This window comes from Aulonocara stuartgranti (genome assembly GCF_965226115.1).
Source record: "Aulonocara stuartgranti genome assembly, chromosome: 4".
Taxonomy (NCBI): Eukaryota; Metazoa; Chordata; class Actinopteri; order Cichliformes; family Cichlidae; genus Aulonocara; species Aulonocara stuartgranti.
Genome location: NC_138942.1, coordinates 12,163,734 through 12,180,000, shown reverse-complemented (window position 1 = coordinate 12,180,000; position 16,267 = coordinate 12,163,734). Strand labels below are relative to the sequence as shown.

The following is a 16,267-nucleotide window of genomic DNA, read 5'->3' as shown; positions in this document are numbered from 1 at the left end:
AGCAGATACTGTAGAAAACAGAGGGGCATACCCAGAACAAGCTGACTGAGGCTTGAGAGGTAAGGAAACAACAAGCCTGCACAGCTGAAACATTAACCGAGCCTGCTACCTACCCTCACCCTCCCTCTGCTCTGAATCAGGTCTCCTAGACACACTGTCTCTCCCTAACAGCCCTGAAACCAGCCGCTGTGTTTTGTATTCATGACCAGCTGCTTCACTCACTCACGTCTCTGTTCTTTGGCTCTAACAATGCAATGGCTTCTACATGTACAGTCAATCCTCGCAATCTTCTCCCTGTGCCACTGAAAAGAGTGTCTGCGCTGCCACGGTCACATGACCGTGCTTGTGTGTGGTGGGTCATTCCTAATGAGGGGATGCTGCCTGACTCATCGTCTCTATAGCAACCACTTTTCCTCCCTTTTGCCATTCACAGCCATTCTTTGTATTTTTCCTGTCACACAATGCAGTGGTTTCTCACTCATTCCCTCTCACTTCTCTAAGTCACATGTAGGGTTGTTTGTGTAAGTAATGGTTCTGTCCTCAGATGGTCTCCAACTCCACCCTCCACGGTGATACTGGGATACTGCTCAGCAGTCTAACACTGCTTCCTTTAACTGCTTCTTTTCCTTTATCAGCAAACAAACTGGGGGTAAGAAAAGACAGTAGTTTGGTCCTGTCATAAAGGAAATACTACAATGACGTGGGTTGTTGGGCTGCTCGACTGTCAGCAAAAAGGATGAGAAAAGAGACAGAGGGAATGATAGGAGGGGAGAGGCGGCTAATGCCGACACAGTCATAAAATGGCCTCATAATAGGTAGGTTGACAGTGTGGTGGACATTCATTGAACAGTGGCATCAACACCAAGAGATACAAGTCATCAACCCAAGAACCCAATCTGTCAATCAGCGGATGAATCAGTAAAGATTATTTGTGACAGACATGGGCAAAACACAACTTTGGAATATTACTTCAGCCACGCACAGAGAAAGGAAGAGATGGATAAAGTGGACATGGGTAGGAGGGCAGACAGGGGAAAGGGTTATGTATTTAAGTGTTAGTGGGAAGGAGAGCAGTAAATAAATAGAACCAGTTGGTTGAGGTGGAAGCAGGAGGAGGGGGGTTTTGATGCTTTCTATTCCACTGCAAGCAGCAGACTGAGCTAAAATGGCTGCTTGCGGTGAGAGAAAAATGTGACAATGATCTATGCTAATGAAAACCACAGACACAACAGACAAAGGAGTCCATAAACCAGGTAATGGTAACCTCTAAAGGAGTTAATTCCTCCAACATATGGATCCAGATACGGTGCCAGGCAGGGAAACGGCTGAGACAGATGTAAGTAGGGTTTCAGAGAGTGCTGAGAAGGGTGGGGACCTGAGAGCGGGGGGAGGGTACAGCCTCATGGAAACTGCTCTCTACCTGATGTGTGCCCTGCCAGGTCTATCTTTGCTTTTTAGTAGCTTCTGATTGTGGCTCCTGGCCATGCTGATTGGGGCTTTTTAAGAGAGCTTGCGGCAAGGCCCGGCTGCATCAGAGAAGCCATTACGAGAAGCCGAAGCCCTCCCTACGGGGGATACACCTCCCTCCACCATCTCCTCCCCTCTCCTTGAACACATAAGGAAGTGGATGGAAGGGATGGACTGATGTGGACATGTACTGGTGGAGGAGGGGAGGAGGGGGGGGGCAAGACAAGTTTATTGTGCATGTGCAATAAAGAAAACAGAGAGGTGGCGGGGATAAAGTCTGCAAAGAGGTAGAGAGGGCAGAGAGAAGAGGAGGAAGAGCAGTGTAAGACAAGATAAAAGAGCCTGCAGCTGCCTGTGATGGTCAGATGTGATCTGAGAGATAAACCAAGCAGTGGGAAGAGAACAAGAGAAAGGAAGGGTGAGAAACACAATGGAGAAAATGTGTTATAAGTAAGGGGTAGTGAGAGAAGAGGAGTTAATGGAAACGTGATTAAATAAAAATGAGCAGAGAAAAATGGGAGAAGGACACTGAAGTACCTGGAAATGGGACACTGAGGCAATGATCTGACAGCAACTTTGCCAAGTTACTTTGTTATCTTAACAGATTTGTTTTGTTTGTTTGTTTGTTTTGCTTTAAGATTTCAACAACAGCAAACTTTGAATCTGTCCTGAGAAACTAAAAAAAAGAAGGCAAGAGATAAAGCATGGGAAAAAAAGAGCAGCTGAATAATGTGAAGAGAAAGAGGAGAACGTGTTTTTTTTCTCTCAGATCTGTAGGGACAGATGCACTGAAATATCGAAATGAGTGAACAGCTACTTGCGAAATGCGAATATATGAGATTTGAATAATGAGACAGTTCTATTGTCAGGCGTGTGAGGCAACAGAGTGAATATGAAATATGGTTTCTAAAAAGGATGGGAAAAGAGGAAAATATGCCATCCATGAAATGACACAGATGCATGTTGTCTGTACATTTAGGCTGAGATGTGCTTCTTCATACAGGAAAGGAATGATGTTAAATTCTCGTTTATCTCTCTTAGATACGGGACTGACCTTCTGTGATGCTTCTTTTCGTTTGTGTGTGTGTGTGTGTGTTTGTCTGTGCATGTGTTTGTGTGTGCATGAGTGCAGGTCAGGCTGGTGTCATCAGAACCAAGGAGGAAATCTAGAAGGACTTTAGAGTTTTGGTTACAAGTCAAAGAGAGATAGAAAGAGAGGAGCAAAGGAGACGATTAGAGATCGAGAAAGAAAAGGGAGGGATATCAACATCAAACATGACCACTACACAAGGTGCTGGGTTAGGAGGGAATATGGGGGAGGAAGGGAGACAAGGGAGGAGGAGGAGGAGGGAGAAAGGGGCGAGCTGTGGTTGTTATGTTCATTGTGGTCTTTACCTTTTTGATCCACTTCTATTCAAGCATCGGAAAAAAGGAGAAAGAAGGAGACAGAAGGAGATAGAAAGATACAAGAGAAAGACAGTAAGAAGGAGAGAGAGAGAGAGAGAGAGAGGGGGGGAAAGTAAAGGGAATGAAAGAAAAAACAGGTGCAGGAAAAAAGAGAAAATTGAGATTAAATAAAGCGCTGTCCTTTCTCTCTCTCTCTTTTGTTTTTTTTTGTTTGTTTTTTTTAAAGCAAGTTATCTGTCTGTGTAATGGTTGGCTACTCAGAGAAAGGATGGCTCAAATGGAAAATGAGAAGGGGAAAATGGCCTGACCTGGGTTGAAATCCATTTCCATTTCATTTCAGATTTATCAATAATCCCCCAACAACACAATCCACCCCCAACCACAAACTCTCGACCCCACCTCCACCCATCTTATTGCTACACCGCTCCCTCTCTGCAGCCCTGCTTTCCCTCGTGCCCTCGTGCAGCTTCAGAAACCTGGCGGAGAGAGAAAGTGAGACGGGCGTCTTTGTGCAACAGTCGTCTTCTGCTGTGGAAATAAGCAAGGAGCAGAGAAGGCAGAGAAATAGATAGAGAAATGGGAGATGGTGATGAATATGCCTCTATCTGTGACCGGTTATCTTTGGAGAGATCGTTGAATCTCTGTCTCTCTTCCACTCTCTCCAAGCGCAGTTTGTGTTGACATTAGAGCGGTCCCTTGATCTACAGAAAGCGGTGCTTTTGGCTTTGCTCAATTTACAGAGTCAGGATGCCTGCTATAGAAGCCAGCAAAAACACTCAACCCATCGACCATCTAATCAATGGGGAGCTGCTGGCTTGCCTGGCCGAGACTGGCTCATCAAAGAAAAAAAGAACAAACAACAGGGGAAAGGGAGGGCTTGACAGAGTGTAACGCCTGAGAAACACAGAGAGGAACCGAGAGGCACAGTCGGGGGGGGGAGGGGAGGGAAAATAAAAAAGGGCAGACACAAAAGAGAGATGAGAGAAATATCTACAGCGGGCTCATCACACACAAATCAATAGATTGGTGTGTTGAGTCACACTGAGGCCTTAGCTGACACGGGCAGGTAAGGCGTGGTTCCCTCAATATCCATGACGCTGGTAGGAGTCTGCTTGTGTTGGGGTGTTGAGGGAGGTTCACGAGCAGCTGGAGACTATTGGAGAAGCAAGCAAAAATTTCAGCTCCGCCTTTCACATTACAGCACTCAGCTTCTCTCCATGTTTGCTGAGGCACCAGTGCCGTGAGAGTTGTTCTTCTAATGTCTCGAGAAAGACGCGTGTCAAAAGCCACATGGCTGGTGGATCCCCGCTGTGAGCGTGATTGTCATGTATGTGTCGTGGAAAGTCCCCGGGGAGCGCTGTGAAATTGTCACGACACCTCACCGGGTTGCCCGTAAAGATAGGGGAAAAAAGCGATAGCAAGAGAGAGGGTAAAAGAGAGAGAAAGAGAGTTTTACAAAGACAAACAGAATAGAAAAGAAAAAAGAGTGATAGCAGCGGTTGCCTTAGCTGTGTGGGGGATGCACCTCGGCAGAGGCGGCATCAGCATCAGCAGCCACATGATCATTTATCATCATATGCCAAGATCAAACTGGACAAACAACCTCCACGAAGACCTGGGGAGTGGAAGCCACTTTCAGCCTAGAGGGGTAAACAAGGGAAAGAAACTAGTGCAAGTTTTGTGATGCTGGGGCAGGGACCAAAAAAAAGAAAAAAAAAAGGCACGTTACATGCCTGCCACCAACTGTGAGTGCAATCATTAGCTCCAAGGTTAGGGGAGGCTGACACTGGCCACAGAGCATCCAGAGCTTTCATCCTCTCTGTGAAACCGCTGCAGGGGGTAGATGAGGACACCAGAATTCAAATATACAGAGTTTTTCCACGTTCCAGGTTTCTACTGACTGCAGAAGCTCAGCTCTTCATGCAAGTGTGACACTGCAGTCCTTAAAAAGTTGTTGTGCTAAACACAATATTATAAATGCACCACTGTGTATGTTTTTCAGAACAGGAGGGAAATGATGCAGTGACATGTAGAGAGAAAACGAGAGAGAGAGTGAGTGAGAGTGAGAGAGGGGAATGAAACTTCTTCAATGCTGCAAAAAAAAAAAAGACTAAAAACAAAGAAGATGGAAGACTTCTGTTGACACTGTTCTTCCATTCTTGGTTGTCCTGAAAAATAGACACAAAGAAACGACACACACAAGATCTTTACAGATTTCTAAGAACACACACACACACACACACACGCACGCGCCTACACACACGCACGCACGCACATAAACACAGAGAAAGGAGAAGGAAACTCATCAAACTGTCCTCACAGTGAGTTGGAGGTTAGTTTAAGGCCACCTTGGTTGTTTGTCTGATTCATTCAACGTTTCTCTTTCAGGGATCTTCTGAGAAATAAGCCACTGTCCTCTCCCCTTAATCACTCCGCTCAGCGCTCTCTACAACCCTATCAATTACTCCCACACTAATGAGTACAGCTAAAACACACGCTCTCAAATACGCACACATATTGCTGAAGCACTGCAGGAACACTTGGCCTCCTTCTAGCGTGTCCTCTTCTGCTTCTTCTTCCTCGGCCCCTTCCTATTGTCTCCTTCTCAAACTTCGCATTTTTCACAGTAAAGAGCCATCTCTTTCCATGGCCCGAGCAAAGCTTCCTGCTTCTCATTCACCAGACATGTATGAGCCACTCATCTAATGGTGTCCCTATACATATTAATAGAATTTCATTTTCAGCTACATCAAAGTGTTTCCCCTCCTCCCCTCAAAACTTGTCATATTACAATGCCATTATTCCTGCGACTGACAAACTCCTTCCGACAAGTCAACTATCATTTCCAGTGGCTTTGTGTCCAAAAAGTGATGTCTTGTAATGAATAGGCAGTGCTGAATACATTTGTGGGGAAGAATCAATTTTATAAAGTGAAACAGCGGCAGAGTACCAAAATATAAATGGAAAAACTGGAGGATATAAAATTAAGCTAAGAAACTCTCGACTGTAAAGCCTGTACAGCCACCTGCACTGTGCATATTAACCAGATATATAAAAGCTGAAGAAACAAAAGAGCCACAGGAGAAGGTCTGCTAGCTCTGGCATGGCTAGCATAGATAATCCCAATAGGGAGCATTAGGAATCAATAATGATGTAGCACAGTGTTCTGAAGAAAGAGCGGGAACAGGTAAGGGCTCCCTCGTGGGATAGATTTATTTTAACTCTGCGTACATCTATGTTAAAACTGCAGTGTAGGGGTTTAACTGCAGTAAACACATCCTGCAGTTGTATCCATGGATCTGTGATGTCTTAATGGGATCTAGCAGGCTACGGCAGGCTGTGCCAGTGTGAAATGAGAGTTCATTTGAGCCATTTTGTCGTCTTGTGTTCCGGATGGCAAAAACAATGCTACGTGGCAACGGCTGGGCGGCCTTGCAGGGCTTTTTGGCTCGATGAGATATGACTTGACTAGTTGGTGGTTTGTTGTATTTTGCCAAGGCAGTCCCACGCACAGCAACACACACACATACTTGTGCAAGACCCTTGTCTGAGCTCTGCCAGCTGAGGTGTGTGCGTATGTCAGCTCAGCACTGGCTGTCACCGTGCCGTTTCAGGTGACTGGAAACACAGCTCTCACACAGAGGACCCTGTCAAAAGCAAACATCGCTCGTAGCCATCAACATGGCTGCACACCATCTCAGCTGCCATGCCACACAGCCCTTACATATCATCTCTCAATTGTTCACCTTTTTGTCAAGACAACCAATGAAAACCATGTGTCAGGTTTAGATGATACCAGAGTGCCCAGCAATCCCAACCAGACATAAATGATGGGGCATTACCAGAGCGATTAGCTGCAGCAAATTCAATTAATCTTGACAAATCTCTGCTGAGGCAGAACTGAAGAGAGCGAAGCGCCCCCTCTCCTGGTAATTAAAAGTGGCCGAGTTGAGTGGCGTGTGGTGCGACGGTGACTAGGTTTTGGGATGAACAGTTCCAGCTCTGAGTCTGAATGTGTCAGGTCGTATTTAGTTTGTCAAATGAGCACAAATACATAGAGCAGCCTGCAGAGTTTGAGTAGCGTGCATCGCCTGTGTACGCACGCGTGTTTCTATTTTTGTGAGGGTGCGCAAGTTAAGTGCTTTTGCTTCTCCAGTGGAGGAGAGTGGCAGAGGACAGGGGTAATTGGCTCTTCTTTGTCACCTCAGACAAGCGAGACTTTATATCATAGGAGGATGATATATCAGCTTCCAATTTTCTAAGTCGTGCCATACTTCGGGCACAATCAAGAAAGTTTTTTTCCCCCCAAACACAAGGAGGAAAAATGCAAGTCAGCAGCTATTTAATCATCCCTTTGATTGCCTTGCAGTGAGAGAACAAGCTCCCTTGTGCAGTCAGGGGGAAAAAGACAAGGTTAGAATGCATGAGGAGAGGAAAGCAGGCACAACTAAGTAATGCTACCTTGACCCTCTGTGGACAATGCAGGAAACCGAGCAACAGCACAGGACTATTAAAGGACTAACAAGCAAAGTCATATCAGTGTGGAGGGAAAAAATATAGCCAACACAAATATCAACTGGAAGAGAGGGAAACCTAATGTAGAGGACACTTGAGAAGAACTCTTATTACCACTAGGAAGGCTATGAATAAAATCCACACCAGAAAATATCACCCAATGTAAGAAACCAACCTTCTCATATATGACTCTAGCCGCAACCTGAGTCAACACAGTCTCTCATAAGCTAAACTAAGTGCACATAGCACTGAGCAGAGGAAGGGTGAGGACTGAAAAGTGGCACCTGGAAAACCCTGGATGCTTTGCATATTTGTACCTGTAAAAATACAAATAAATAAATAACAGGGACAGCAAAAGAAAAATGATAGAGTGGAATGATAAGCTAGTGTGGCAAACTGGTGGTCAGAGAGTAAAAATAAAGGAAGAATAAGCGTAGCAGGACAAAGAATAAAGATTTAAGACCGTGGAGTGAAGATTGAAAGTCAAAGACAGAGAAGAAGGGCTAAAAAAAGAGGTGATGCTGACTGTGAGAAATAATAAAGCGAGTGTGAGTTGGAGTCCTCAGAGAGAAGTGATAAAGAGGAGGGTGAGGAAGAGGAAAAGAAAAGGAAGTTAGCAGCTTGGTGTAGTCTTGATCCTGTGGTTCACTTCAACTGCACCTGAGGAAAAAGTAGAGACAGTTATCCCACACCCTATCATGAGAAATAAATAGCTCCCCCACCCCAGTAATGTCCTCTTGTCCTCCACCCCTCTGACACAACACTCTCATACTTCCCCACCACCCTTTCCTGAACCCCAAATTCTGCGTCTGCCCAGTGGAGGGGAGCGCCACTGCTCCTCCCCTCCAGCCACGTGCACCTGCACAGTGAGGGGATCAATGCTGAGAGTAATAATACATGAGAGGGAGGAGGGGAGACTGAGCGGAGATTTTCACATGAGTGAGGATCAACACATCACCGTATAATCCTTGCTGTGTCTGCTCCTTTGGCGGTGTGAGTGTGCTCTTGTTTGTGTGTACATGCTTGCTCAGAATGGAAGATTCAAGAGAAGAGAGAAAAAAGCAACGGTGCCCCCTCCCCCCCTCCCTTTTTGCAAGTGTAAGGTAGACTTGTGTGTATGTGTGTGTGGGCATGTGTAGAGTCACACCTGCCACATAGTTTTGAGCAAAGCAGTGAGGAAGCCAGCCGTTACCATGGGGACATTAAATTGTGTGGCGCTCCAGGTCATGTTGTCTAAAATAAGCCCTTTGCTGTTTGTGTTAACATTCCTATTGTGAGGTGTGGTATACACACAACACCCCCTGCCTTAAAGTCTCACTGTGCCCAATTTTAATTTTTATTGGAAATCAGAGGGACAGCAAAGGTGTTTGGCACCAGATAAAGGCAGTCGCCTGCCCCTGGGTTAATCAGTGCATGAGTGTGGGGCGGTGTGCGTTACACTGCTGTGATTGCCAATAAGGGCTGACCCCGTGTTTGCTGTGGGTGTGCGTAAAGTGCTTATCGGACCCTGTGTTTGTGGAGCACCTTCCCCCATGTGAAAATCCCTCTCAGCTACTGGTGCGTCAATCTGTCGATGAAGAAAAAAGGTTTAGTGCTCTGTGAGTGTGGGTGTGTATGTGCCTGTGCAGTGTATGAGAAAGAAGAGAGAGACAGAGAGAGCAGGTGAGGATGGCTGTCTGTCTTGTTTTGCTTTGACTGTGTTGAGAAAATCCAGAGAGAGCGAGTGAGCACGAGTGAGTATAAGAATGTCATCTTTTTTTAGGGTTCGGGGTGGGGGGGTTGAAGAGGACTAGAGAGGCTCAGGTGAGGGTACAGGGAAGGATGGGAGGGGCGGTGAATGGGGTGAGGGAGGGCGGGGAGGTGGAAAGGTGTGACAGGGTCTCAGTACTCACTGTAGGGGACACACTCATACTGGATCTCCAAGTACTTGTAGGTCCCTGGGCAGGGGTCTGGGAACACGTCTGACCCCGCAACCACCACACACTGAGTACGATTATTACACCTGTGAGATGAGACAGCAGGGTAGGAAGCGAGAAAAGAGAGAGAAGGGAGGAAGCAAGTAATAAAAATAATGATGAGTGCCATTGTAAGAAAGACAGGGAGGAGGGGTTGTATTCCAAAAAAAAATAAAAAATATCTTCAGGCTCTGAAAGACAGAGGGAACGGTAGGGATGGGAGTAATTTCACACTAGACTAGATCATGTGACAGCTGCACCCGAAGGGAGGTGGAAACAGAGGGGGAAGGAGAATGGGGGGGGGGGGGGGGAGAGAAGTGGGATGAAGGATACAGAGAAGCATGGAGGGAGGGAAGAGGCAGAGAGAGGGCGAGTGACGTAAGACCTCCTCTCCTGGGGGATTGTGAGTGGGAGCAATTAGAGGTGAGAGAACAGGGAAGGACGAGGGGGGCTAAGGCAGATACTCTACACCACACGCACAGGGAAAACATTCATATGCACATAATACCTACATCTAAACCGCATCGCTGCATGCCTTCTCACGGTTGCACACACCGAGAAACACATCCACACAGGAGAAACGATACACATCCACACGCATGTGCACTTAGTTATTCTCACCACATAATCCTTCTCTATCCAGCTTTGAGCATTTCCCCACTGCACACTCTTTCTCTCCATTCATATCTCAAATCTCTGCTGCACTCTCTCTATCATCCTATCATTTCTACAAGTCTTTCTTCTTCCTTTACCCCCTCAATTTTCTCCTCCACCCCCTACTACTTCCCTCCCTCCCTTGCTCAAGCTAGCACCCTGTGCCTCCATTACAAGCGTGATGGATAGCTGGAAGAGAGCTTCCATTGATCTGAGCTAAAAGGAAGCAGATGCTGAGCACAAACACAGAGAGCAGCTGTAGGAAGCGCTACAAATACTCCAGCAATAAACATATAGATTCTCATGCATACATGAAACTAAGCGCACTCACACACTCACGCGCACACTCACGCGCACACACACGCGCACACACACACACACACACACACACACACACACACACACACACACACACACACACACACACACACACAATTCCTTACAAATAAAAGTTTTGCCAAGACACAGCAGCATTAGTCAAGTATGCTGACTTCAGTGTTTCCCAAAAGAAACGTTTGAATGCACAAGTTCAAGTGGCCCCTGGCAAATTGCCTGTTAGTTATTTTTAAGTGAAGAGAAGTAAATAAAATCCTGGAGCAAACACACATTAAACAACTAAACTTCCTTCAAATATTAATGCTTTTTCCCCCTTCTTTCATGTACTTAAAGTTGGAAGTTACTTTACTAACAATTCCACCAGTATAGTCTCAAACTTCATTATAATGTTAGCAAGAGCTGTCACTAAGAATAGTTAGTTGATAACAATTTCCTCCCAAATTGTGCCACCTGCTACAATTATTGTCATTTTGTATTCTTAATTAAATAAAAATGAAACATTAAATTACATTTAAGGAAAGCCTCAGTTTGACATTGGTTTTACTTAATGTTATTACAAAAAAGATCTACAATTTGCCACAAGGTGCCCAAATTGTGCATCTGAAGAGGAAAAGCAAGTAAATCTAGAGGAACTGTGTTGTGAAATAAAATCTTGTTTCCTCTGCCAATACCGGGCTCTTACTCTGCACAAACACACACACACACACACAAGATCTAAACAGATCAATAGTCACCTCTGTGACATTATCTTGAAGGCGTCGGGCAGGTAGCACTGCACATTCTCCATCTGAAAGGGGTCTGCGTCACAGATTTTGTCATCGGTGCGGCCATAGTTAGCCGTCTCAATCATGATGACATCACTTCCAGGGCAACGCAGCTCGATCGGGTAGCCTTCACAAGCCAGCTCCCGGCGCATCAAACCGAAGGGCATCATTGACCGGCTCAGAGCTGGAGAGGAAAGAGAGAGAGGCAAAGTTATTGATAACTCATTGAACCTTAATATACACTTTTAGGAGGCACCTCGTTGTTCCGTGTAATTGTAAATCATATATGCATGTTTGACAGGAGCAGGTGGTATGAAAGTGGTTCCTGCAAACGAGCCATTATTGACTTGCCTTCATTGAATGGTAATTTTGCAGTGCTACTGATGCACAGCCTGGCCGACCACTTTCCACATATTGGCATGAAGGATTTGGAGACATACCAGCTTTTGCAATGAGATACTGCACCACTTGTGAAACAAACTGTGAGAGTTTCAAATGTTAACAAACTCCTACACACTGCCAGACAGCAGCTTATCATACTCATCCCAATGTACTTTCTCGCATCTTTTAGTGTATTCTACCTATCAGAAATGTTGGATTAGGTCTGAGCAAGAGAGGAAATAGAGGTGAAAGAAGTAAAAAAAAAAAAAAAAAAGAGAGACAGAGAGCATCTGTATGCATTTTCAACTCTGGTGTGTACACCATTTCCACACCCACTGCTGGTAATCAGCTGTCTGAGAGGCATGTCAATGTACTCCTGCGGCTCTGTGTGGAGAAGGGTCAGCAGGGAAAGCGGGGTACTCAGGGTTAATCACTGAGCCAGGCTGAGAGGCATGAAAGAGGCCTGCAAAGAGGTGCTGAGAGAGACACTCATTGCCTCTCCAGCTCTCTCCATAACTGCATACCTTTCCAACTGCTTCTCCATTCAGCCTAAAAAAAAAAAAAAGGCTGCCAGCTTCCTTTACAGTGCAGGTGGAGGCAGGGGCACAGAGACTGAACAGAAGTAGACAGGAGTAGAGTGAGTGATCTGGAAGTGAAACTGAAGGACAGCCAACGCTCCTTTTGTGAGCCTCATGCCAGGCCCTGTGAGAGCTGCTATCCGTGGTACTGAACTGACTTTAAAACTTCTTTTGGGAAAATGGCATCCTTAGATTTGGAGCTGCTTCAGAGATAGCTAGGTGTGGAGCTGTCCGCTGTCCTGAAGGACCAGAAGGCTTTGACCGAGCTCTCCTTTGCAGTGTCAGTAAGGAGGACATGATACATATTACCCAGATGGTGGGAATCCTGTGAAATCTACACAGAGTGGCGGTAGGTGTACTTTAACAGGGTGCAACTTCTTTATAAACCAAGGCTTTCACTATATAGCGCTTCCCCTTGCCAGACAGGCTCAGCAGCAGACAAGGGCACTGAGTCAGCCCCTCTCCCCCGCTACTCTTATTGCTGAAACCCACAGAGCAGGGCTGTTTTCCTTTTCTGACACTGAGCTAGCAGTGCTTAAGTTTCAGCCACTGTCCATTCAGAAGGAGTGCCCATCTGGGTCAATGTCAATGTCAGTCATCCCAGACATGCTCTGCAGCACTGTGCTACATGATTCACTGCCATCAGACTTGCTCATATTTCTAAATGCCACCCATTTATGCAGCAGGGACTTCAGTTCAGTTGTGTAACTAACGCCATTAAGGCTGAATGACTAGCACAGACAGACTTCAAATCTTTTATGCCTCGCCAGAATACAGTGCCAGTGCCAAATCACAAAGGCCTAAATGCAAAAGCGCATACTAATTAAAGCACATGGAGATGCAAACAGCAGGCGAGGCCAGACAAACAAGTCCACACTCAAACGCACAAGACCCACAGAAGCAAATTAGCACATACGCAGACGCACTGTGCAGACGAGTATGCAAGATCACATTCAAGCACACATACACTTGCACACATCCATGCATACACACAGAGTTCTTGTGTCACAGTGGGGATACAATGCGTAGTGTCAGTGTGTGGCCTTGTCGTCTTAACTACCCTGTGGTGTGAATACGCAGCAGTGTACAGCTGGCCAGTGATTATAACCTTACAATGAGCCAAGAGGGAAGTAAAAGTGAAGCGGGCCACCAGGAGTGATCACACTTAGTCAGCTTACACTGTAGGTTGGCGCAAAGAATATTAGTCCCTACCAGAGGCAGCAGCTCACTCATTAACCACACTTTATATACCAAGCAAATTTAAATGGTAAATACAGCATTTCTGGCTTTTCAGTTCCATATACTGCCACTGAGCTGCGAAGATCTCCTTTAAGCTATTTCTTCAGCAGAGTTTCAAAAGAAGTGCATATATTTACAGTACTGTGTAAACATCTTGAGCCACTTGTCATTTCTTTATATTTTGCCTCTAAGAAGCCAGACTTTTTTCTAATTTTGTTAAAAGTGGTCTTGAGCACCAGGCTTTCTGATGGTATTTCAAACTTTTAATTTGGACACTGACTCTATTTTCTCAATTTCAGTCTAGTCCTTCACCCTTTTCAAAGAATTTAGTTTTGTTTGTTTGTAAAGGCACTTAATATTGCACTATGAATAATTTATAGGCATATAAAAGACAACTAACTAAAGAATGAACGTGTTGAGTCCACACAAAACAGACAACTTGGCTTATCTCCTGATTTAAAAAGATTTACCACATTGAAAAAAAAAGAATTGGCAGAACTAACTAACTGGGCTCTATCCACAGTTCACTAAGCCTTTATCAGGAAAGGTCTCAATAGACACCTGTCAAAAAGTAGTTGGTAAGGGAAAAAAAAAACAGGGAAAAGAGGCGAGGTACGCCACATAACACAAGAACTAGACTGAAAATCAGTGGAATGATCAGTATGTACAGGGAAGGTCAGGAGAGAGGTGCAACAGTGAGTGTCCACAACCTTCTGTAAAACACAATGAAGGCTAATGGAGGCTTTTGAGCTCTATTTCAGGCAGTAGTGTAGACACCACTGCCCGAAATGGAGTTGGGGTTTGGGAATCTTGTCAAAAATGACGAAATTATGAAAAGTACCATTAGATTTTGAATCACCATGCAACACCATCTGGAAAGCAACTGATTGGCAATGGCAACACATCTGGATAGAAAAACACACACATACAAACGTACAACAGAACACTATCAATTATGGACTGACCTCCCCAGAGCCCAGACCGCCACATTATTGAAGCAGGATGGCATCATCATGACAGAAAACAGAACAAAAGGCAGCAAACATCCCCAAAAAACCTTAGAATTTCTTTTAACTAGCCTCGAAAACTATTCCTGAACACTGCTTAAAGAAGATACAAGAAAGCTTGCCTAAGACAGTTCAGGCTGTATTGTAGCAAAAAGGTGAATAATAATGGCTCAAGACATTGGCACAGAACTTTTTGCACAAAGCTCAACAATGTACCTTTCATAAGCTTTATATAATTGTGAAACATTATGTGGGATATCTCACTTAGATCTTACAGTTACACTTTATATAGTCAATGACTAGGCAAAAGTCTGCTGAATCACAATGATATGTACTTGATTATGAAACATTACCAAATTTATGCAGAGACTGTTGTATGGACCTAAATCCGTTGTCTTTTTTCCCAGGTATAACTTTCTCCGGCCCAGCTGTTACAGCATATATTTAGCCTTAATTGAGCACAGCCATTATGAGCCAGTAAATTTCAGTGTGGCAGCTAGATAACTATCCTATTTCTAGCACCCCTGCAAATCTCTGCTTGTGTCATTAATATATCATATTTCACACCGACATAATTCAGAGCAACGCAACCACTTTTTGACAAGTTGCAGTTCTAAGGTGGGTTTTAAAGTTTAGATATACAGAAGGATTCATCTTGCATCCATACAGAAATTTCTGAATGGTGTATTCACAACAAGCATGGATCTTATTAACTTGAGGGATGGATTCAGTGTCTATGTGTGTGTGAGAGGGTGTGTGTATGTGGTAGCGTGCCAGCCAGATGGCCTGAGGCCTAGCTGGAGCTGTGACTGGCTCTGAGCTGAGCTGAGATGAGATGAGCAGAGGATAAGCTTGGCCTGGCCATGGGCTATGATTGTCCTTCACTCTGCAGGAATCCATTAAGGTTTCAGGGTCTCTTTAGCCAGCACACACAGACACACACAATAACACACATGGGCATTTAGTCTTGTCTGTCAGACTCATAATAGCTGAATGGAGTGACTTTCTCTGCAGCAGCCATATGTATACTTGGATGTAATCCCTCGCAGTAAGACTATGACTTATCTCCTGTGGTGTATAAAACTGCATTAACAGCCACCGTGCTCAAGAAATGCTACCAATTGTTACACATACCAATAAAGGGCCAATTCAGTAATTATACGAGCTGATTTTCATGGATGTGGCAGAGTGGAAGTGACAGAGGTCACACACACACAGCCACACAGCCAGAGCCCTGGTGTCACTCCAGGGCAGCTGGTGTGAAGGGCTGAAGCGGTTGGCTTCAAATAGAAGCTCCATACAAATTAAGAGCAACAGAGAGAACTGATTGGATTTGACTCATTATCCTCACACAGTAATTAAAGCCTGAGGGTGGATAGATGCTTGAACCATCAGACAAGAACATAATTTTGCACAAGTCAATCTAGACTTTGCATGCTCATATGCTCTCTACTCCTGTTAGTCTTTAAATCTATTCTTAATCTTACGTCTGTAGCTGCAGTGCACATAACAACTTTGCGCGCAAATCCGATATAACTGATGAGGAGCGATAAGAAAATCTTACCTGCAACCAGAGCCATGCCCAACACTTGAGAAAAGTTAAGAGAAAATGTTTGGTCTGTTATGTCAGTACTGACTAAAACAGGTGGCATTCAAAATGATTTTACATTTTCTGTACGAACAGACAAAGATTTGTCTTCATCAGCAGCGATGTGCTTTCAAACATAAAAGCATCTTCATTTCACCACCTCAGACAGTTTGACCTTGGGATGTATTATCACCGAGGCTCTCACAGAAACTATAGTGTCTTTCTCTGTGAAAGTTTGGCCTTGGAGGTATCCAGCAAGTATGCGACTGAGTCACAACAGGAGATTATACTTGTGGAGCTCTGTGGCTCGTGGTGTGTGCTTTTGGAAGACTGTTTTTTTGTGATGATATGATCAGCCCTTTTAGCCTCTCTGTCT

General features: G+C 44.9%; 1 protein-coding gene across 5 annotated transcripts in view; it reads right to left on the bottom strand.

The window, feature by feature from the left end:
* Positions 1 to 16,267, bottom strand: part of adgrl1a (adhesion G protein-coupled receptor L1a) — a 157,321-nt gene that overhangs the window by 35,612 nt on the left and 105,442 nt on the right. For all 5 annotated transcript variants that reach the window (XM_082529570.1, XM_082529569.1, XM_082529572.1 and 2 more), the window contains 2 exons: positions 11,069 to 11,282; positions 9,282 to 9,391 (listed from right to left, as the gene is read on the bottom strand). In XM_082529570.1, the coding sequence (XP_082385696.1) occupies positions 9,282 to 9,391; positions 11,069 to 11,282 (324 nt within the window). The remainder of the gene's footprint in view (positions 1 to 9,281; positions 9,392 to 11,068; positions 11,283 to 16,267) is intronic.